The sequence below is a fragment of the Podarcis filfolensis genome (assembly GCF_964270895.1).
Source record: "Podarcis filfolensis genome assembly, chromosome: 16".
NCBI classification, from domain to species: Eukaryota; Metazoa; Chordata; class Lepidosauria; order Squamata; family Lacertidae; genus Podarcis; species Podarcis filfolensis.
Genome location: NC_139620.1, coordinates 37,848,189 through 37,872,422, shown reverse-complemented (window position 1 = coordinate 37,872,422; position 24,234 = coordinate 37,848,189). Strand labels below are relative to the sequence as shown.

At 41.9% G+C, this 24,234-nt stretch overlaps 1 protein-coding gene across 2 annotated transcripts in view; it reads right to left on the bottom strand.

The window, feature by feature from the left end:
- SBNO1 (strawberry notch homolog 1) overlaps positions 1–21,611 on the bottom strand; it is a 38,458-nt gene extending 16,847 nt beyond the window's left edge. The window contains exons 1-16 of one of the 2 annotated variants that reach the window (XM_083589733.1): positions 19,597–21,611; positions 16,769–19,502; positions 15,239–15,343; positions 13,753–14,062; positions 12,104–12,204; positions 10,695–10,791; positions 9,558–9,718; positions 9,299–9,432; positions 9,103–9,193; positions 7,125–7,286; positions 6,267–6,402; positions 6,072–6,177; positions 4,550–4,703; positions 2,182–2,364; positions 1,925–2,022; positions 78–229 (exon numbers count right to left, since the gene is read on the bottom strand). In XM_083589733.1, the coding sequence (XP_083445859.1) occupies positions 78–229; positions 1,925–2,022; positions 2,182–2,364; positions 4,550–4,703; positions 6,072–6,177; positions 6,267–6,402; positions 7,125–7,286; positions 9,103–9,193; positions 9,299–9,432; positions 9,558–9,718; positions 10,695–10,791; positions 12,104–12,204; positions 13,753–14,062; positions 15,239–15,343; positions 16,769–16,894 (2,116 nt within the window). In that variant the 5' untranslated portion in view covers positions 16,895–19,502; positions 19,597–21,611. The remainder of the gene's footprint in view (positions 1–77; positions 230–1,924; positions 2,023–2,181; positions 2,365–4,549; positions 4,704–6,071; positions 6,178–6,266; positions 6,403–7,124; positions 7,287–9,102; positions 9,194–9,298; positions 9,433–9,557; positions 9,719–10,694; positions 10,792–12,103; positions 12,205–13,752; positions 14,063–15,238; positions 15,344–16,768; positions 19,503–19,596) is intronic. The other variant, XM_083589732.1, reaches the window with a different exon arrangement.
- Between the last annotated feature and the right edge of the window lie 2,623 nt (positions 21,612–24,234).

Below are 24,234 nucleotides of genomic sequence, written 5' to 3'. Positions count from 1 at the left end.
AACTTGGTCTCCCAGGCCCTAGTCCAACACTCTAACCACTATCTTAACTATATTAGAATAGCATTACAACTATGTACCTTTGCGTTTCTTCATTTTGTCCTCCTTGCAAGGACTGTCTCTAGGAGAGTTGTTATTACTTTGAGCAGACAAGTCGATTCCCAGCAAGCTAAAAAGCTTCTTCCTGTCAGGAGCTGGGAAATGTTTCTCAATGAGAGACTGAAATACTCCCCTGCAGATTTAAAAAAGAAAAAAAACAGTTTTGCTTGGTTGAATGGGCAACCTAAAATTTCTCTTCTCCCAGCATTTTTAAATGCTGCTGTTTATGTAGTATCTTCTTGAAGGTCTGACTTGTTTCAGGCAGATGCTATTAAATCTCAATTCAGTCTGAACTGCCGCACCAAGAGCGGCAATGAATCAGATGGGGACTGGTTAGTCTTGGGTCAATACTGTTCAAAAGAAGACCACCCAAAGTACTGCATCATGGCAGAAAATTATGAAGGACCATGACTTGGCATGTGAGAGTCACTGAAAGCACACTATATTATATGCTGCTTGAACAAAGACCAATCAACTAAGAAACCAAAGACCTTAGAAACCATCTCCCCTCTTACATGAAATTGCAATTTCCACAGCTCCAGAGGCAAACCGATCACAGAAAGTAATAGTACCACTTTATTCTGCCTTGATCAGACCACACTTAAAGCACTGTGTCCAGTTCTGGGCACCACAAGTTAAGGATACTGACAAGCTGGAATGTATGCAGAGGAGGGTGATCAAGATTATTGACGTTCTGGAAAGCAGGCCTTATGAGGAATGTTTGGGGGAGTTGGGTAAGCTTAGCATGGAAAAGAGGAGACTATGATAGCCATCTTCATATATCTAAGGGCTGTCAAAAGCTGTAGCAAGCTTGTTTTCTCCTGCTCAAGAGGGCAGGATCCAAACCAATAGATTCAAGTTACAAGAAAGGAGATTACGACTAAACATCAGAAATAACTTTCTGACAGAGCTGTTGGGCAGCGGAATGGACTCTTTCAGGAGGTGTTGGACTCTCCTTCCTTGGAGGTTTTAAAGCAGAGGCTGGGTGACCATCTGCCATGGATGCCTTAGTTGAGATTCCTGCATTGCAGTGGGCTGGACTAGATGACCCTCGGGGTCCCGTCCAACTCTACAAGTCTATGATTCTATAAACAATGATGCAGCTGAAGGCTGCATAATTAAGAGAACATTTTGCAGTCAGAGATGAGATTTTTAAAAATAGCCTACAAGGTGCCGCTATACCCAGCAAAGTCACTGTGCAAGTCGCATGGCTTCTGCTTCTTTTTGTCCCACAAGCCACATACACCTCAGGTCTGCTCCCAGGGTTCCTCCCCATACACCAGAGCAATTTGGGATGTGCAGGGGGAGGATGCTCTGGGGTGGAAGCAAAGGTTGCTCTACTTATGCAAGGACTTTGCTGGATACAACCCAGTGAATACATAAACTTATGTACAGCACCTATAATGAAAGTAAAGAAACTTGTAGCAGCTATGCGATGATTTTAGAGCTGGCATGAACTTTTCCTCAGGATAAAAGATCAATTAAGTTCTGTAATATTCTTTCCTATTGTTCTCAATCACTGTACGCTCTCATTCGGATTTCAAGAGTTTCCAGAAATTCTGGTTACTTGGAGTGAAGAAAAAAAGGCAGCTGCTGGACAAACATCTCTGACATTTGCAGTTTTAAAACAGCACTGAAAGACTGAGTGCAGTTGATTAGCCTGCCCTCTTCCTCCTCCACTTTAGTGAGCCCTCCCTCCCTTCATGTTTTTTAGTAAGCTTGCTGGCAAAACCTATATTGATTTTTATTGTACAGTTCTCTGCATTTTCCACGAAGCTGAAAAACTAAGTTACTTCTCCCAGATTTATATGACTGATGGGAGTCTTACTTTGCTGTGGAAACAAAGTCGTTCAGTTCCCCACCACCTTCTTCCAAAGCTTCCAAGGTTCTTGCTTCCCCTGTGGACTGCAACCCAATGACTACACACTGGAGAGAGAAAAGGAGACTCAGTTTAAAGCTCTTCCAAATATACAAAGCATATCCAACCCCACCCACCCACCCACATCCGGTCACTCTGACATTTCCCTGAGAAAATGAAGCCATGTTTTGAAAACATTCTAGAGTCAAGGCCAACCTGAAACTTACTTTGCCGTTCTTTATTTCTTCTCGTGCCAGCTGTACCACCCTTTTCACTTTGGAAGCTATGCAGAGGTATTTGAAGAATCTCTGGTGGGCAGACCAGAACTGGCCCCACATAGACTTCTTCATCCGCTGCTCAGCATCAATCAGGTCGGCTGCTTGCTGGAATTTCTCCCTGGCACTTACCCACTGAAAAAGGAAGACCAGAAATTTTTCTATAAGTAAACATGATGAACTTCTACACTGTAGCTTTACCATCACAGCAAGATTAACCTGAGACGATTTGTCCAAGAATGTTTCCGTTTATCACAGTTCTTTTCTAACTTGCTACCTTCAGGGAATCAAGGATGTATCGTTCTAAGGTGCTTAGTCAATTCAGAAAGAGTGCTGCCAGTAACTACTGGACCTCAGTGTTGCCTTCTATGAGTTGAATACACCCTAAAATGGGAGACGGAACCTGGTGCCCTCCAGATGTTGGACTACAACTTTGATCTTCTCTAATAACTGTGGGACACGGGTGGCGCTGTGGGTAAAACCTCAGTGCCTAGGACTTGCCGATCGCATGGTCGGCGGTTCGAATCCCCGCGGCGGAGTGAGCTCCCGTCTTTCGGTCCCAGCTCCTGCCCACCTAGCAGTTCAAAAGCACCCCTAAGTGCAAGTAGATAAATAGGTACCGCTTTATAGCGGGAAGGTAAATGGCATTTCCGCGTGCTGCGCTGGTGCTGGCTCGCCAGAGCAGCTTCGTCACGCTGGCCACGTGACCCGGAAGTGTCTTCGGACAGCGCTGGCCCCCGGCCTCTTAAGTGAGATGGGCGCACAACCCTAGAGTCGGACACGACTGGCACGTACGGGCAGGGGTAATAACTGTCCATGCCAACTGGCGCTGACAGGTGTTAGAAATCCAACAACATCTGGAGAGCCACAGACTCTCCATCCCCACCCAAGAATATACCCCATGATAAAACACTGCCAAAGAAGACTAGCAACAATGAGTCTCCTGTCTTTCAGGGAAACTCACTCACTGCACTGATCTCACTGAGGAGTCCCAGGGTTCCCTGTCAACTACTGCACTATAGAAGGATCGCTGTAACTTTGTTCAAATCAGTAATTTTATCATTAGTGCTTTTAATCTGACTCTGAAGACTGCAGTTACATTATGATGTACAAGACACACACACCTGAATATTTAAAAGTCAGGACAAGTGACAGCCATCTCTTACAGGCTTTACAAATATGCACTGAGAGGTCCAGTAAAAAAAACCCCGCATTTTCAAAGGATGAGAAACACATCAGTGAAAAAATAATAAAATAACTTATTTGAAACATTTAAAAACATGTTCTCCTAACTTCTTTCTAACCCTTCACCAATAAGAGCATGAAAACCAACTTTTCAAGGAAATATTTTTATTTCCATACTACAAGCATGTCTCAATCCAGAGAATTTACATGTAGCACTGAAATCAATGGGGTAAGTTACTCCTTACTAATTTGAATTATTTAAAATATTACTATTGTATTACTATTATTATTAGTAATTCAATATTAATACACGTAATAATATTATAATATTATTACGTGTAGAATAAATAAATTTAAAACACAGTACTTAAAGAACCACTTAAGTCTTAACTTGCCAGTCTTAACTTGCCAGTCTTAACAGGCAACATTAAATTAACAGGCTTCAAATACCCAATGTCTTCAGTTGATAATGAAAACTTATCAGTAATGTGTCAGATGGAAGAAGTTCCCCAACTGGAGCATCAGCAGCAAGAAGGATCTTTCTCAGGTTACTGCATCATATGCTTCAACATATGTGGAGGGCCGCCACCACAAACCTTAATACAACCCTTTAGGTAAGAGCAGAACCACTGTACTGCCAACTGCCAACCTACACAGCCAATCTAGCAAAATACCACGGGTGTTGGTATTAAGAGCTGCTGAGAGATCAAAGAGGAGAAAGAGGGTGGCACCCCCCCCCTTCCGCCCTCCATGAGAGCAGCCAGGGCTGACTCAGTCCCTAACTCAGGCCTGAACCCCAACTGGAATGAGTCCAGATAATATGTATCCTTCAATAACATCTGGATGGCCATCACCCTCTTGAGCACCTTCCCCAAGAACATGTGCAACTGGGCAACAGCTTTCACAAACTGCTGGGTTCACTCTCCCCCCCCCTCCAACTGAGGAGCAGGCACACTACTGCATCTTTAAGAGTGGCAGTTACCTCCCCATCCTGCAAATATTCATTTACCACACCTTGGACCCACCTGGTCAGCCACCCTACACCAGTCTGGATTAGGGTCTGTGTGTTCAACTACAATTCAAAAGGTACAGTGCCTAGTTTAATATGTAAAATGCTGTATTTAAATACACTTACCATTTTTACAGATTTATTATACATTTTAACATAGTGATGTGAAAGCTGAACCTCATCAATTTTGAAGGTTACACCCGAAAAGCTCAGCTGCCTTGCTATATACATTCCTCGTAGCTTCATATCCATAGCAACAATTTCCATGGCACCTACACCTCTGAAAACAAACAAACAGAAAGGAACCATCAAGGTAATTTATAAGATGGAAATTATTTTAAAATAGAGAATTCTTGGATTTATTAGGGAAAGCTAATGTTGTATTAAAGCCTGATTAAATATTTTTGAATGGAACAAATATCTTCAAGCGCTATCACAAAATGACACCACCACCAGACTGAGTTGCAAGCACCATATTTTAAAAACACACTATAGACATGAGAAGAGAGAATCTGTCAAGCTTTCTATTATTTACATCAATGGATGACATGGACTTTGCCTCAAATAAGAAAGTCTCCTGGGAACATACAACTGAGGAACCAGAAGGCATTCTCGCCCCCTTCCTGAACGAAATGCTTGTTTAACCTGGAGGTAGGCTGTATGAATTGTGTATTGCTTTGTAACGATTTGTTGGGTCTCTGGACCATAATAAAGGTTGATGATGATTTAAAACTTTCTTGACTACCGTATTTTTCGCTCTATAACACGCACCCGACCATAACACGCACGTAGTTTTTAGAGGAGGAAAATCCGTAGGCATGCCACCCGTAGGCTTTTCCTCCATAACACGCACAGACATTTCCCCTTACTTTCTAGGAGGAAAAAAGTGAGTGTTATGGTGCAAAAAATACGGTAATCACTTTAATAATTGTTTTGGACCATTTATATTGGTGTTTTATGTCCGATTCTTATACCACAGTGATATTTTAGTATGGTGGCATATAGATACTTTTTTAAAAAAAATAAAACCTCCAAGTGACACAATGCAATGCAGTATCTGCTTTTGAAGGTAGAAATGGGTCCTTTACTTGCCATCATTGACAGAGACTCTACAGACAAGATCCTCCCACAACTGCTTTTGCATCTCTAGGAAGTTTGGCACTGAATTGAATAGTCTTCACATTTAGGTATTCTACTTACAAGCATGCATTTTGAATAAGGCAATTCACTATATTTCACCAGAAAGCAATTCAGATTTTCCTACAGCAAATCTCCTTTTTGTTTCATGCAGCTCCCCAGATTTAGTATAGCATCAGTTTCATTTCTGAGTCACATGAAATACTCCTCCCTCCTCTATCTAGGAATTAAACGTTTGTTCTTATATCCTCTGGCAAATAATGTTGCCTTCAAATTCAAGCCCTGAGTTGTCCCCCTAAAACAGGGAAATCTTCAAGAGCCATGCGCAACTTGATAACAAATAACACCTACTATGAAACTGTCTTATAGAGTCAGACCATTCCCATGAGCCATCTTACTGAGGATAACCATTTTCATGCTGGATCTTCTTCATATAAATCTTGAGCTCTACCACATAGTTATAGCCTGCATATTAAACAACAAGAGTTGACATATGGAGTCAACAACTTACCTTCTTTCAACAGCCTGAATAAAGTCACTGAACTCCCTAAATGGAGTTCCTTCACCCCATATCCCAAGGCGGTTCATATATGCCATATTGCGTGGCTCAGATGCACCTGAAAACAAATATCTAGATTAAATTTCATACCATTCCACCAACTTAAGTAACAAAACAACAACACCACATTTAAAACAGAGTACATACCTGTGGCACTAGCATAGACAACTCTGGCTTTTGGAAGTTTATTCTGCAGCTCCAGAACCGCCAAACCTGTCTTAGTCGGTTTTGATGACCCAACAGGACAAAGATTTTTAGCCTTGTGACATTCATCAAATACTATCTGAACATATTGTTAAGGAATAGATATTAATAATAAAAATAATCTTACTCCCAAGGAAGTTTTGACTTACACTGAAACAGAAAGATTGGTCATAATGTTACCCAATTATAAATAAATAATGCAGCACAAGCCTAAGCCCTTCTCCTTGTAAGTGAGCCTCACTATGTTCAGTTGGACTTTCTCCCGGATAAATTGGATAGGGTTGCAACAGCAGCCGATTAATCATACAAATATTAGTCAATCAAATGTGCATATTGGTTGTTTTGGTATGACATATATATGCATGTGTTTCCGTGAACACCTTGTAAGATCATTCCTTCTATTTGGAAGAGAATGAGGAACACCTCAAAACAATGTTTAACATATACAGTTTTTAGAAGTAGTGTACTTTTATTAACAATAGTTTTTGCAAGTAAGAAAAGGTGCTCCATCTGGACAATCAACTAAGAGCTAAAAAGTCAATCAAATACTGCAGCTTAAAGATCAGTTTAGTTTTTTATTAATTAACTAGACATCCATGTCTTTACATTTAATTATAAATACAAATGTTTGACTGCTTGGAAACACTTCTACACTTGACAGATGTCTTTCTCAAGTGACTGAGAGTCCAATAATTTAAAACCAGCAAGACACACATGCTTAAGAAAGTGAGTGCAGGCACAGGTTTAAAGAGCTATGGGAAGAGTCTGTTATTGTACCAAATTAGAACACTGAAAAGATACAACTCCATCAAAGTCATCTCCGCACCAGTGAAGAAGTTGTTTGAGCCTGGTTTTGTATTTGCCCCCAGACTGACTTTCTCCAATAAGAGAGGAATAGGTGGCAAATATGACACCTTTCTTCACACTCCCGTTGTGTTTTGAAGAAATTTTTCCATATTTGAACTAAAATAAAAATACCGTATTAGTATAAAAGACACCCTGCAACTGGCACAACTATTAGTTCCTTACAACTATTAGTTCCTTAAACTTCGTTTACAAACTTGTACATCCAACATTCAATTTCCATCAATATAATTATTGTAAAGTTGCAACAGGATGCACGTACCCAATATAAGCAACAATGTTAAGTGCAACACAGTGATCTTAATACCTATACTTTCTCCTACAAAGCTCATACACATTTCCTCTATTTTTAAAGTTCAAATGACAAATGTTCCTAATCTTGGCAAGTTTGTGCCTGTGCCACTTTTTGTTTCTGCTTTAATAGTTCTAATACCAAGAGACATGGAGAAATGTTTTTTGCCTGAAATCTATGGTCACAAGTTACAATACCCTTTTATACTGTAACTGTACAACCCTGGAAAATGCATTTCCTTAAAGGAAAGGACAGCAAAAAGGTGGGCCAACTCCCAGCATTCAGCACACTATAGTAAGGGAAGAAGCCCAAATATTCAACCCTGCAAAGAGCATTAGACTTCTTTATTCAGTGTGAAAAGTGGCACTGGTATGGCACATTCAGTACAACTTTGCTCCTTATTAGAAATAGGGATACTGCAGGATTTTGTTTAGTACACATTTTTAATGAACTGACTTGATTTGTATTTCCCAGACCAATACACAGATTGTAGCAGTTATCCTTCAGTTTTTGCACTTGTTCACATTTTGTGACAAAGTTCTTGGCCCAAACATGTTCCAAAATGCTTATTTTATAAGAAAAGGCATAAGAAAAGAGTACAGTCATATCTCTTGTTGCGTTAGGTTCAGGTTACGTTCTTTCAGGATACATCCTGCCACGACCCGGAAGTAACGGAACGGGTTACTTCCGGGTTTCGCCGCTCGCACAGACGCTCAAAATGACGTCACACACATGCGCAGAAGCGGCGAATTGCGGCCCATGCACACGCAGGTTGCATTCTGCTCATGTTATGAACAGGGCTCCGGAACGGATCCCATTCACAACCAGAGGTACCACTGTACAGTAGTGTGGTTAAGAAAATTCACGATGCAGAACAGAGTGGATTTATCTGTGAACACATGCAAAACAGAAGTGGACTGGAAATAGATCTGTCCATTCCCAATCAGAAACCTGCACAAATGCAGTTCTTTCCAAGAACTTGTTACAATGTTATGCAGAGCTTCCACCCAGATCAATAAGACTCTTTTCCACTGTATATTTAACATCTAGTTGCCAATAACTCATTTGTTACTATAATCTTGCAAGTTTAATAGCAGGTTTGTGAAATCTATGAATGTCTAAGAGATAATTAAGACATGGAGACTCGTGTAAATGATGATTCATACAACTAATCATATTAATTAATTAATAAGTCTAGCACGATATCCAATGCTGTAAAGCAAAGGATTAAAGAAGCATTTCCCACAACTAAATTTGTTGAGAACTACAAATTTCAGTGGAAGAGTTCAGAAGCAAATTACCACCCAAATAAACTCAAGAAAGCTCAAGCAATTGTCATGTGTTTTAATAACTGGACACTACCCCCCACCCCAATCCCAAAGTGCTCATCAAGCCTGTAGCAGTGCTCTAACACCATGCCAACATCTTGATTTTATAATACTGCACTGGAATAGTGGCATTCTAAGCAACTGTGTGCTAGTATTGCAACTTAGGCAGGAAGGCAACAAAACCATAAACTGCAGATTTTAGCATGTCTAAGTTATACTGCATTCACATAACATGCATCTCACACAAGCATACCTAATACTTTGCTTCAACTGTACATAGTAAAAAAATCCACACCTTGTTTAATGAATGAACCAAAATGTTTTTTGCTCCAATATCTCTCAGATCTCTTTCTGCATCATATTTCAAATCATTTGAAACACTAAACCTAGGAGAGAGCAAACATAACTGTGAAGATACAGGCAAAAAAATTGTTAAGGATCTTGCTTACCTAGCATTCCCCCACCCCCCTATTTAAGTGATCTCTACTTACCATACTGCCCTTTTTCTACCCAAGAGGTAGTTCTCATATATTATTCCAGCTATGGTCCTTCCTTTTCCTACACCTGCACCATCACCTATCAAGAAACCAGCTCTGTCTCCATTGGGTAGGAATGTTTCATGTTGCTGCAGAATGTTAAAAAAAGGAAGATAAAAGATTCAGCACAGCAGAAGTTACACGCCAACCCCACACCTTCTGTAGCTGAACGGGAACCTGGTTCGTTTTGAGTAAACATGAAACCATGACATACCTGTGCTGCGTATGTAACAGCTTCAAGCTGCAATGCTGACAGCCAGCCACTATCAATACTCTCTTCAGGAATTGAAGACTTATACCAAACTTCTGGAGGGGTAACACTGGAGAGAGAGCTGGTTTCTACCACTGGATCAGGATGACGCAGACCAATTTTTACTGTTTGTAGAATATAATACAAATATTATAGGCAACATCCTATCAGAGGTTACTTCAGCAAGATAAAATTTTTAGTGACTCTAATTCAAACATTTGCTCTTTATAAAACTAAAGCTAAGAACTGCTCTAAATACAAGGCTCTTAATCTACAAAGCCAGCAGGAATTCTGAGGGTTTATGAAGTAAAGGGCAGAAACTAGAGTTCTATCTCAGTGTGACTCATGATTTATATACAGCCTTGTTTGCAAGATTTACATGCGGCGGTACAGGCCTAGTCCCAACTCCTGAAGAAATGCAGGGACTAAAGATGCTCCACAAAAAAATTAGATGCATGCAAAGCAACCACACTGCCTTAGACCACATGATAAAGCCACCCTGCTGAAGCTAATGAGGTTTGAGTTGGGAGAATGCCTGGATGGGAGATCCCATGTATGTCACCTTCAGCTCCATGATGGAAGATGCAGGACATAAATGTACTCAACACATGAAACAAACATCTGCTGATTGATTACTCAAGCAAGAGGCAAAAATGCCCTGAAGAAATAATCCATTGAAGGAGCCTTGGATAAACACAAAGGCAATTCTGCCTATGCAAGGAATTCCCTCTCCTAAATTCCTGCATTTCCCCTTGGGCAGCACGTACTTCCATTTGTGTAACTATCCAGTATGTTTTATTACATCATTCTAGCCCCCGCAACACTAGAACGAAAAACATCTAGAGATCTGCGGAGAGCGAAGAAGGCAGATGTTCACAGTGACATCTTTTATGGATGGGTCCCCCCTTTATGATTTTATTGTCTAAATTATGCCAATGAAGGCTGAATGAATGAATCTAGAGATCCGCTGAGACCCAGTCTTCAAATGAAAAGAGGTAGGAGATATACAAATACACACTACAACAATTATCTATTTACAAGAAAGATATTGGTATACCTATGTACAGTAGTTTAATAATTTTTAACAGTTGAATAACATACATTTTATGGGCATGTACTCTGCATACGTCTCTGCATGACCCATTTCTTCTTCATCTTCTTCTTCAGGCTCTTCTTCCTCTTTTGCTACTGGAACTTTCTGCAGCAAAGATGAATATTTGTTAAATTGTGTTGATACAGAAACAGCAACGCTAAAAACTAATCAGCAAGATGGAGCCAAAAGACTCTGCTACACCAACACAGAAGAATGCTTATCTTTTAAAAGTGCTATGCCAGACTTCCAGTGTGCTGCGGGCTATGGTGGACGATGGGGTTCGCTCATCCTGAGCATCAACCCGATTGCTGCGAGGAGGCGGGAAGGGAGAACTGGCAAAGCACCTTCTCTAAAAAGCCCAAAAGGAAAATTCGGGTTCCGAAGGCTCCAGTGGTGTCAGGAACGCCCTCTAGTAGCCCCCAAAGCACTGGAGGGAGCCATGGGAGCTCTGAGATGGAGAACAGACACACGGCGCGATCAAGACCTCACAACAAAATGCTTCAAGTGCCACCATTAAAGCAGCGACTTCTCTAAAAAGTAAAAGGAATTTGGACCAATTTGGACATTGTCATTTAAAAACAACAACAATATTTAATAAGAATATATCAATTGGATCCACACCAGGGAGGGAAAGAGGAGGTCCCCCCTGCAAGCAGCTACTGATCTGCATGGAATAAAATCTGCAGGGACTAAGAGAAGAATAAATAAAATACCCGCTAATGATTTTTCGTTTTAAGCATTGCAGTGGATGAATCGAATTAACATTGTAATTTGAGCTAATACTGGATGGATAAATTTAAGGCTTTAAAGTTCTTTTCCGGCAAGCTTGCCAAACATTGGAAAGGTAAGAGAAGAAAGCGGGACGTGAACTTTGTGGATTATCAATCTTAATACTTTAAAGAAACATTTTTAATTCATTTGTTTCTTTCTATGAACTAAATGAGACAGACACTGTATGTATGCATTTAAAATTTAAATATTAAATTGGGATTGGCTTGGAAATATTTTTAGAGCATGCCATAAATGGATGGTTAAATATATTTATTATTGTTATTGTTGTTTCCATAATCATCATCATCATCATTATAAGGGTCTAATAGAAACCAGAAACAATTTGGAGGTGGGGTATTTATTTTTTTAAAATAAACCTAAATCTTGACAGCTGTAGGCATCTGTGAATATAGCTGGGTAAGGAATTCCCAAGTCACAGTACCACAAGAGAATGGCTTTCCCTAGTCTCTGGATAAGCAGAGCAAGACCTCAGTAGATCTTAAGGAGTAGACTTATTTGTTACAGGAGCAGGCGCTCCTTCAGTAGCTTCTATATTTGGCTTCTGGGTGCAGGGAACTAACATTTTCAGAAGCAGTATTCTGTTAGAGAGCAATGTATACCTCGCTGCTGAGGAAGTTGCACCTACCATTGTAGGAGAAAAGCTTCTCATTTTCATGTCATTTATCCATATTCTTGCTACCTCTTTAGTAGATGCCTCCTTTTTTACAGTACCATTGCTTAGATCAGCTACAAAGAGAAAAATTCCAAGTTAATATATAACAAATTAAATTTTCTAGAATACAATCAGATCTTCTCTATAGTTGAATGCTGAGTCAGAGCATGTAAATTTCTGCCAATCTTAAACAAACAAACATTTCTCAACAGGTTCTGCCACAGCAACACTAAACAGGTTGCTGGCTGTTAGACTAGGGCTACTAGTGCAGGTGCCACCGTTAAATCAAACTTACATCTGGATCACCTTGAAGGGTGGGTTAAAGAGAGGAAGCCCAATTCCCAGTTTTAGCAGTGAAACCAAAGTTTATCTTACCTGATTTGGTGGCATTTACCACCATTGTAGAAACCAGAATTATTTCTGGAAGAAAGTCAACATTTTGGGGTCTAAATAATTTTTAGATTATTTAGATGAACACATAATTTAGCAGTCTCTCTCTCTCTTCATCCAAATCAATAATATGGCAATAGTACTCATCACTTGATATGATTCTGGGATGTGTATATTATGTTCAAAGACTTGCAGAAATTATTTAATTTCCATGTGTCATATCCATGGCCCCTGGACAAGGTGTACTTAAAGAAAACAATTTCACCACATCTTTATGAATGAGAATGTAAGGCTAAAATGCAACTCTATTTTCACAGGAGATTTTCACAACAGGTAACAATGTAAATGCTTTTTAATCAAGAAAACATTCATGTGCTTCTATGCCACCTAAGAAGAGTCTATTCATTCACAGAAATAACACCCCCCCAGATAAGTCTTGTATCTTTCTGCAATGGTTTGCTTTCCATCACAGTCTGCATTTAGAGAAAATGAATCAGAGCAAGCATGTTCTAAACAAGAGTCCCGTTTGTAAAGGTACTCAAATGTAAACTTCATGACACAGGTTAACTTTTAATGCACACCATGCCCAGCAATTCACCTACATCGGCCTTCACTAACTTGGTGCCCTCCAGACATTTTGGACTACAAGTTCTATCAGCAGTGCTGCCTGTTAAGTTCATCAGGTTGGCAGAGGTTGGCCTACTGTATTACATGCTACAAAGTTTACTATTTATTTAGAAGAGTCACATTAACATAGTTGGCCTGTCCAGTTTATGCTTGCACACCATTTTGTTGTATGATGCTGTAGCAAAAAAAATCAGTCTGAATACCAAATATCTAACATAGCCTTCTCCAATGTGGTACCCTCTGAATCAGGCTTCCTCAACCTCGGCCCTCCAGATGTTTTGAGACTACAATTTCCATCATCCCTGACCACTGGTCCTGCTAGCTAGGGATCATGGGAGATGTAGGCCAAAAACATCTGGAGGGCCGAGGTTGAGGAAGCCTGCTCTAAATGTTTTAAACTATGAACTATCATCCCCAGCCAATGTGGCCAATGATAAGAGAAGATGGTAGCTGTAGTCCAGAACTTGTGGAAAGCACCAAGCTGAGGAAAGGTGATCTAGCACAAAGACAAATGGCTAAGGAGTCTGCAATGAGCATGCTAGATTATTCTGTTCAAGTCCCCCCAAAACTAATACTCCATCCAGTCAGCTTCTTAAGCCACTTACTTGCAGCTGTCGCAACCGGCTGAGCAATGTTGGGAGGTGGCTTCAGCTTCATCAGCTCATTAAGACTATTGTTTTTTAGCAGATCTTTTAGCTGGATCTGGTCCTTGGGAGTTGTGGACGTCAGGGCATTCCGAACTGCTGGCGCTGCAACTGACGGCCTGGTAGTGGTGCTGGTCTGTATAATTTTTGCTACAGTGATCGTCTGCCTGGTAGTGGTGACTGGGGTTGTTTTTGTCATTACTATGGTAGTTCCCAGAGTAGGAAGCTGGTTTATTTGATTCAACACAAAGGTTGTAGTTGATGGTGGTTGCTGCAGAAAGAACAGAAAGATCATTACCGTTTGCTGGAAAACCAAACTTAAAACTGTTATTTAGTCTTGGCCTGCAAGTGAAAGCAAAAACGTAAAACTGAATAGTTCCGGTTTCAATTTCAGACTCCACAGCAGTGTCTCATTTGTTTGCTTGAGCTGGGCAAGACAGAAGTGTTTGTATAAAATCTTATCTTTTTTAGAAATTTGGTTATAACATCTAATAATAAAAAGTAGTGCTTCCAATAATTAATATAACGAAAGCGATGAATGGAGGAAATGGGTAGATATATACTCTGCAGGCAGGAGTTGGCCAACAATGCAGCAAGAATGAAAAAAAAAATTAATGGCATGCAGAAACTGTGAGCAACTATGAGTTGGTGGGGAGGGAATTAAGATGGGGTACTTATAAAGCTTTGTTTTTTGTTTTTAAAAACAGATGCTAAGTTAACTCTGGGGCATCAGAAAACTTCTCAACACAACTTACCCTATGCAAGTTTCCTAACGTAGGTAAAAGTTAATTAATTTTTAAAAGACATTTTCCTGGATTCCCGCCTCCAAATTACTATTTAGTTTTTTTGTTGAGCTGTCATTTTAATAGTGGGTGGCATCCAATGTTTTTGTTCTGAGTGGATGGGGCTTTCATTCACGGATCAAGAACAGTGCATTATACAATGTTGATAGTATGGGCAGTTTGGGACCTGTTTAGTACAACAGGTCTTAAGAAGCACCATATACAATACTAAGGGTTCCAAATATACTCAAGTAAACTCCCCAAGGTAGATTTTCCCTAACCATACAATACATACATGAATCAGCATGATATGCAAGACAGTGAACACTGAATTCTACCCTGTAGTTTAACACCTTTCCCATAGAAAAAACTGTTTCTTCATAGCTCAAGCCATTCTGTGATACAAGGTATCTGCAGGAAATTTGTGCTTACTCATTTTGCTTTCTTCATGTAATCAATTCCATCAGAGGCAAATTTCCAACTCCCATACTTACCGTATTTTTCCGTGTATAAGACTAGGTTTCTCCCCTAAAAAATAATGTCAAAAGTTTGGGGGCATCTTATACACGGATACATCTCCCCCATTTTCTTAAATCGGAGTCCCCCAAAACAGGGGGCACCTTATAGGTTGAAAAATACGGTAATTAAGGCTTTACGTCTCTTACCCTGATGTTCAGTACAGCTGGAGAAGATGCAGTCTGTGGTTCTGTTTTAACAGCAAGTGATGCTTCAGTCTCCATGCCCAGTTCTAAGGCACTAACTGGGGCTGACTAAAGAAAGACAGAGAGAATAAAGTCACATTGTGGAACATATCTTGGACACAACATTCAATTAAGACAAGCATCTCACTTGCTTTGCCTTTTTATTTATCTATTTAATACAGTCTACAGTCAAGAGGAAGCCAAAGGCAGTTGGTCTCTCAGCCAGCAATGAAATTGCTCTGCAACCTGAGTGAATGGCTTAATACCAAATGACACTTGGAGGAGAGCTTTTATATATATATATATATATATATATATATATATATATATATATATATATCCCAAAGAAGATACTGTATGCGCAGACATGCAATATGTGCTCACAACAGGTATGCAGATATTCCACACAAGATACTCTTGCATATACTTCTGAAAAATAAAAAACACTGACAACTGTGACCTCATGCAATGTCTAGATGACAACACATGTTTTTATTTAGCGATTGTACTAGTCCTCTTCAGGCATTTGCGACGGAGTTTCTATATGGAGTGACAGTGGTGGCCTTCACGCTCACCCTGCATTCTCCATGCAAGCGCAGTGCTGTAGCTCAGTGTTTCTCAACCTTTTTCCGACCATGGCTCACTTCTGATCTTGTTTCCTTTCTGTGGCCCTTCTGTCCTACCGGACAGCTTGGTGCAAACAGTAGTGGAGTGCGGAAGTGGGAAGAAGGGGCAGCAATGCTGCCATAGAGTACGTGTGGCGATTCATCCACTGGGAAGCATGGTCACTTTTCTGTTCACGCTACTTGTTTTCTATTTTCTTCTGTTTGTGTCATGGCCCCCCATTTACCCGTGGCCTCCTTGAAATAACCTGGGGGGGGGGCCCAGGGGGCCATATGGCCACCAGTTGAGAAACAATGCTATAGCGTACACCATTAGCCTACACACATCTCCTCCTCAGTATCAAGAGGAGGGCAGCACAGGGCACAGTAGCAAGAGTGGGAAAGCACAGTCTCTCTCCATATGACTTCAATGGCATGAATCGAAATGCTTAAATGAGGCTAGGTTATTACAATTAATTTGAAAGACAAGACTGACCAGGTGATGGATCTGGTATTATTAAATGCTTAAAATTTTGCAAGACGTAAGCAGCACCACAGGCAGAAATACAAAATGTTACAATGTCACAGGAGAAACTTTCCCAAACTTTCTACCACTAGGAGCAGCACATAACCCGAAAAGTTTATTTCCTAGATTTTATCACCCTATCTCTAGCCACAACACTAAAGCACCCAAACTGAAGTTAGCCACACTTATTCAACAGCCATGTTGCTTCATATCCAAGCTATCACTTTGTTTTAGTGTAGAATAGGTAACTTTTTAAATATCATTATTTTCCCTTTTCAATCACTCAGTATCAGCATTGTACTTGAAAAAAAAAGGCAGCTCAAACGTTATTACAGTAACCAATTTAAGTGTTTTTGGTTTATCAACCTGCTGAACAGCTGGAGCTGGGGTTGCAAGACCCATATCTGTAGACTCAATATCAAACAGGTCATTTGGGCTGATTCCACTCTCACTCAAAGCAGCAAGCAACAGATCTTGTCCTGGTTCCACCATCTCTGAAACAAAACAAATTTACAATTAGGTGGTTTAAGTGGCAAGAACTCAAGAAGAAATCCTCCTGCACACTTTCCACAAGCACAGCTACAGCACCTATGAAGTTACAAATACTTATAAAATTATAAAATTATTCATAAAGCATTTAAGTCTTCACGGAATTAGGTGAAGAACCGTTGTTCCTGTTAGGTAAAGACTATTAGGTTATGTCACGCTTCTACTGTTCCAAAGAACCACCATAATGTCACTGGGATTTGCTTCTAATAAACATGTTTAAAATCAGGGCATTGGAAGATTTGGTCAGAGCAGTGGAACTTAAATTACAAATAACTATGTTTACAGCAACTATGCTGTTAGAATACAGAGGGATTCTGACAACAGTTCATAGTTAAGAGGACTGCACGCCTTGTTTCGCCAAGCCAGGGATGGGCAACTGTTTTGACAAGTGCACCTAAAGTCTGAGGTATTAGGTCAGAGGTAGGGAACCCTTAGCCCTCCATATGTTGCTTAACTACAACTCTTATCAGCCCTAGCAAGAATGGCCAATGGCCAGGGATCTTGTCTTCTGCGCATGATAGTAGGCAGGAGTGCAGGCATGACTATGCCACACATAAGCTAGTGGGTTCTTCTACTCTCTTCCAGGAGTGCCTGTGTCACATAAGAAAGGGGTATCACATGTTGGCCACAGCCACTTGGATAAGTTGGCCAAATTATAAAGTATCACCCCTAATACTTTTATTTTTTCTGCTTTGGGTCCTTAATATGGACATTATCACTTGGTTCTACTTTTCTGTAAAGTCTGCTCAGCATGTATGGTTGCTATACTCTGACCATATTCAATACTGTTAACTTTAAACGCAGAGCCACAATTTCTCTTTCATTTACTACAACTGTTTGCATTAGACTAACCCTTCCCATAACAAGGAAGGTGATCCCATTAGCTTCCAGTAATGAAGAGCAGAGAGTGAACTACCAAAAAGCAATACTAAAACACATTTACTATTAAGGTTATTCTCCCTTGAGTTCTGAATGAACTGAATTGGTCTCTGAAGTTGTGTGCAGCTTCATCAAGAGCTCTACTAAGTTTTGACATTTTCTCTCTCTATATCTATATGAAGCCTTCCACCTGAATCGTTTTCAAGGTGGCTTATAGTGGTTCTAATAAAGTACAACACTTTGCCCTCCAACTGATGGATGGGGCCTTTGAAAACAGTTTGGAAGCTTCAGTTACTGCAGCCTCACAGGTTTAAGATGAACAGAAGAGAACACCAATTCTGTTCACATTAAATTGGTTGCCTGTATGCTTCTGAGCCCAATTCAAAGTGCTGGTTTTGACTTTTAATACTCCTTATGGTTCAGGAGCCCAATATTATTGGGAAAGGCATTCCAGAAATGAACATACCTGGACCCTTAGATCATTATGTGAGGCCCTTCTCCAGGTCCCTCCTCTGAGGGAGGCTTGGAAGGTGGTGGTGGCAAAGGGAGGCGGCCTTTTCAATAGTGGTTCCACATCTGTGGAATGCTCTCTTTAGGAGGCCTGCTTGGCACCTTCACTGACATCTTTTCAGCACCAGTCTAAGAGACAATTTACCCAGGCCTTTGATAAATTCAGTTGAGTTTGGTTTACAACCAAAGCTTCCTGTAGCTGTTACTGGGGATGGGGTTTTTATATGTTGCATGAAACATTTTCCCCTTGCCTACAGTACAATGTATTGTGTATATGTTTTTAAATGTAAGTCACTTGCAGACATTTTAGGTAACAAATGATTAATACATTTAATAAATAATAATATGAAACTAGGTCATGGATAAAATATATTCATTTTTAAAAGAGAATCTCAGGAAAGCCTGTGAAAATTACCAGTCATTTATCAGGATTTTAAGTTGAATACCACAGCTTTCAAAAAGTGCCATTTATTTCAAGCAGAATGTTTTCTGTCTTTGGAGCAAGAAAATATACTCATGTTCACAAATCAGATTCAGGTAAGTTGTTCTCCCCTATCAAACTCTGAGAATTATGTTCACAAAGTTAAACCAGCAGGGTTAATGGCCAGGGATGATATGAGTTGCAATTCAGCAACTTCTGGAAGGCCACAAGTTCCCTGGCTCTGGGTTAAACAGACTTTGGATCTATTTCACAAATTAATGTTTTCCAAACAATGATGATTCCACAGGAATGCCGCGAAAAAGTTCCCATATGAATCACCAGAGCCTTCCACATAAACCACATGTGCAGGACATAAACCTCCAGGTTAGGTTAGATCCACCTGTGTAATTGTTATACACATGGTATTGATTGATCAACTAGAACACCCCCTCTTAGTAGCAGACTTTTACATTTCACTGAAAGATGAACGTCTGCTTGCTGAGATAAGGAAAGAGAACTAGAAACATCCAGGAATGAAAATGATTTCTGCTTAGTCAGGCAGGCAGAACTAACTACAGCTGTCCCCACCTTTTAAATGCAGCCAGTTCTCTTTAGAACTTACACACCTCAACAAGGTTGCTCAAGGCATCCTTTGACAAAGGGCTATAAGCTGAAGATTGTAACTACTTTCACAAACAAAAGAAAGAAGCATGAATCCCAGCTCACTGAAAAAGGCTCCATCTGCAAGCATGCTATTGCCACTGGCAAACTGCAGTGGAGTTTGTTCTGACCTCTCATCAGTTGAAAGAGCCTGTGAAAAAGTATGTTTATATACATTATAGAGCAAGCCAGAACAGCCAGCTGCTTTTTCAAAACACTGGAGTTGAAAGACCATGCTTCTTTACTATCTCTAATCTTGATGTATCCACTGCTATTAACATTTAGATTTAAGCAATGTGTGTGGAAGAACCTTGGTTTAGAAATGATTAGATTTTTTTTTAATGGACTATATACAATTACAGTGCTATACATTTAGGGGATTACCTGTTACACACACAGTCCTCACCATCTTTCTTCTCTGCCCAGCCTGTGTGGAAGCAGGGGGTGCTAGATGATTAGTTCAATTAAGGTGGAAACAAGACCCTGCCCTAACGAAGACACTAGGTCAGTGGTAGCCCATGTGCTGTCCTCCATATTTCACTAGACTACAATACGCATCAGTACAAGCTGGCATAGCCAATGATGAAGCATGATGGGAACTGCAGTCAAACAGTAACTCGAGGGCACCAAGCTAAGCCGCACCAGGAGCTGCAAGGCTTTTCCAACAGTAAAACAGCTTGGTATCCTGGCATAAACCGCAAACAAAGTAGAAAAACCCATTCCTAATGGGGAAGGAGGAAGAAGACCCCTTGCACCATAGACAAATAGAAAGGAAAACCCGTAGGAATTTTTTTTTTGGGGGGGGGTGAGTGTGCGAAGGAGACGACACACCAGCTCAGTTACTTTCTTCACAGGGGTGGCTTTAGAGCAAATTCCTCCTCTCTTATGTCTGTTACATGGGGCCAGTTATGCTTATTCCCCAGCTGAAGGGCTGGGGGAAGAAAGAGCCCCCTCCCCGCAATGCAACAGAGAACTTCAGGGCTCTGCGCTGTGTTGTTGTTATTAAGCCCGTCTGGGGTGCGAAGAGGCGGCAGGAAACGTTCCCCTGTGCAGCACTGAGGGAGGGGACCCGAGAGCAACACCTGAGAGAAGGTGCGTGTGGGGCAGGAGCGCGGGGGGGGGCGCTTCTTCCTTCAATACAGCAAGGCTACGAGAGACAGAGAGAGAGAAGGCGGGGGGCAGCAGAGGGGGCCCCCACCTACGGATGAAAACAAAAACACCACAGAAGGGGCAGGAGGGACTCACTCTGGCCGGGATTCCTTCCGCCGAGCTGCTCTCCCTCCTCGACGCCTCAGCCGCTTTCTAACTCGCCGCCGCCATCTTTGCGCGCCCGCCTGCCCTCCCCTCGCGCAGAGAGGGCAGGGGGAGGGAGGGGGCGGCGCGGCGGCGCGCGACGAGGGAAAGGCTCGCGGCGGCGGGTGACGCTGCGCCACGTGACCTCAGCAGGACGGCGCGGCTGCTGGAACTGCTGCTGCCGCCGCGGCCGCCGCCGCCTTCTTCTGCCCGGAGACGCGCGACGCCACTGCGCAGCCACGTGACCATCGCCCGGACTCCGCCGCCCCTCCCGTCTCCCTCGCCCCTCGCGCCCAGGGAAACGCCAGTGCGCACGCGTGCTCCTGTCTCTCCTCGGCGTCGTCACCACAAGCTCCTTCGCCGCCTTCCCTCGCATCACGTGGCGGGCTGCCCGGACGATCCTTCGCCGCGTCCCTTGGTCACGTGGCCCGACGTTTCCTCACGCTCTTCCCTCACTTCAGAGGAATGCGAAGGGGAGGGGGAGGCGCGGCGGGGGGAGGTTTCTAAAACGCGAACCCCCTCCGTGAATCCCGACGCCGGCTCGTAGTTCGCTGAAGTAACCCGCAAGCTGCCGCTTCAGGCTCCAGCGCTGGCCTAGGCCCGGTTTTTTTCCCCGTTGGGAGGGGCAAAAATGAGGAGGTCGAGGAGACGACCGTTGGGAGTCACGTGGTGCTGCTTCCCAAGATGGCGGCGCCGTGCGTGCTCACGCAAGAGTAAGAGGTCACACGTCCGGCCGCATCGCGAGAGTTTGTTATTTGTGTGGTCTGACGGGAGAGAGTCGTGCCTCCCGAGAGAGCCAGGAGGAGGAGGTCCGGGGGCGCAGAGAAGGCACCGCGCAGGCGCGCACGCGGGGCTCTCTTTCGCATGGGAAGTATCCGCAGCAACGCGTGTCGCGTTTGGCCCTACGTAAATGCAGCCGCACGCCCTCGTCGTAAAAAGTGAAGCCCAGTTGCTTTGCCTCTCCACCTCTCAAAGTCGAATTTGGTTCCTTTAATCTTTCAATGGTCCCATTTCAGAGAAAATGTACACACTATTTTTTGTTACAGATAGGTAGCCGTGTTGGTCTGCCATAGTCAAAACAAAACCAAAAAAAATTTTTTCCTTCCAGTAGCACCTTAAAGACCAACTAAGTTAGTAGCTGTATTACTACAAAGGAATTTCAGAAATAGACTGGAAAGAGAAGCTGCTGAATTACCAAACTTAAAACCATGGAGAGACCTGGTCTGAACAAAGACATTGGATTCTTATCTCATTATACATGACAAAGCCATTTTTCACCTTCTCACCCCTTGCTTTTTCCTGTAAGACCTATTGCAGTCGTTAAGAGTCGTCAACAGGCTCATCACAGCTATCTGCCAACCACCCATTCCCACCACCCTTCTGAGTAATACCCCTCCCCACCTTCTCACTATATAGAAGGATCTGGCAACTTCTGTTTCAGTGTATCTGAAGAAGTGTGCATGCACACGAAAGCTCATACCAAGAACTAACTTAGTTGGTCTTTAAGGTGCTACTGGAAGGACACTATTTCTTATTACTACTACTGTATTTAGTATAGAAATACAAAAATACATAACAAAAAACAGTGACTCCACCCACGCACAAAACCATTTAAAAGGCGGTCCGTAGATGGGTCAAAGGCCGTTGGTGTAGAGGAATGTTTTTGTCTGGCACCTATTTACAGAGCATCCTACTGTTACCACATATACTGTGACTTATACTATGAACGCAGGTGTTGCACTGCACAAAACTCCCCAATAAAGGTCTCATGGGGAAAGCTGTGTAAAAAATTTCCTGGTGTTTTTATTTAGAATCTTTTGTCTGATTCTGTTGGAGTCTCATCATCGCACAAGGGGCAGAAACAGAGCAGATGCCATCAAATGGGACTTTGGTCACATCCGTAGCACAATGGCTTCTTCCAAAGAATCCTGGGAGATGTAGTTTCCTCAGAGTTTCAATTTCCACCGTCCTTAACAAACTACAGTTCCCAGGATCCTTGGGGGAAAGCCATGTGTTTTAAACGCACTGACTGCTATGGGAAAAAGGTTAAGACTGGATCTGGAAGTCGTTTTCCATTTCTGAAATAAATCTTCCTGTTGCCAGTTCTGTGTTTTCATTTTCTGTGGTGTAGAGCATTCTTCAATATTTTAGGCATCTTTTTATTCACTCACAAGACTTTGGTAGCTGTGCTGCTGCTCATCTTTTAGTGGGGTGGGGTGGACTTGTCCTTATATTGTTGTGCACCATCCCAATCTCCAAACAGTGAGAGATGCCAGGGGCTCCAGCACTCACCCAGGGTTTGGTTTCCTTGGAATGAAGGACAGTGGAGACTCTCTTGTCTTTATGATTCTCCTGAGACAGACGGATACCAACAACAGCATACATATATATACTTACACACACACAAATATACATAGCTATCAACTTTCAGATTTGAAAATAAGGAATCAGCAGCCTCACCTGTCCCGGGGACAGTCTACGAGATATCTAACAATCTGGGATAGCAGCGGGAAGCAGCGCTGGAATAAGGGAATTTCCCGCAAAAAAAGGGAATGTTGACAGCTATGCATATACATTTGCTGGGAGAAGCAATATTAAATAATTAAATGTATTGCCTCTCTCAGCCTTGGATTCAAGTAGAACTCAAACATGGCTCTCACCACTATTTTTCTTGAAAATTTGGTGCTGGAACTCACCATTAAGACCTCCCTCAGTCTCTTAGAATGGCAATGGTCCCTACTTGAGAGGTGCTGGAACTGAGTTCATGCGAGTTCCAGCTGCAAGAAAAAGCCCTGGCTCTCACACTCTGGCTTCTGCCTGCTTCTAGCCCAGCTCTCTCTCACACAGGACTCTGGTTTTGTCTTTCTTACAGGAGCCAGGTGAGGGAGCACCCCCACCCATTTGTCCTTTGACAGGAGGCCACTTCCATACTTAGATGATAACTAGGACCTTTCCCTGGCTAATTCAACAATGGAATCTTCCAATGGATTTTAACCCTTGCTGGATTCAGGAATTAGAAGGGATGCAGGCATCATACAGCCTAACCTCCACTCCAGTTTACACCATTATGTTACAGGATGCACATTTGAGGTGTTTTGTGTTTATTTAAATATTAGTTGAATTGTTTTAATGAATTGGCCTTCATGGTACATTCCACCTCTACAATTTTATGATTCTAACTTGTATTTTATGTTGAGACACTTGGACACTTTTTATATAAAAAGCAACTATTAAATAATAAATAATAGCTATTAAAGAATAATCTCACTTGTGAAGAATACAACTTCAGCAGCGCCATAGTTGCATGTCTCCTGTGATAGGAATTTTATGGTCTTAGATATATGGCAACGTTCATAACCACACGTACATAGATCAGCACAGGAAAGCCAACCTGGAACCATTTTGATTCCTAAACTGAGTAAATGTTTCTCTGCATGGTCAAAATGGAAAAGCCTCCCCATTGTCTCTTCCTTCACAAATCCTGTCTTAATCTGTGTTTGAATAAGGGTGTGAGCCTTAT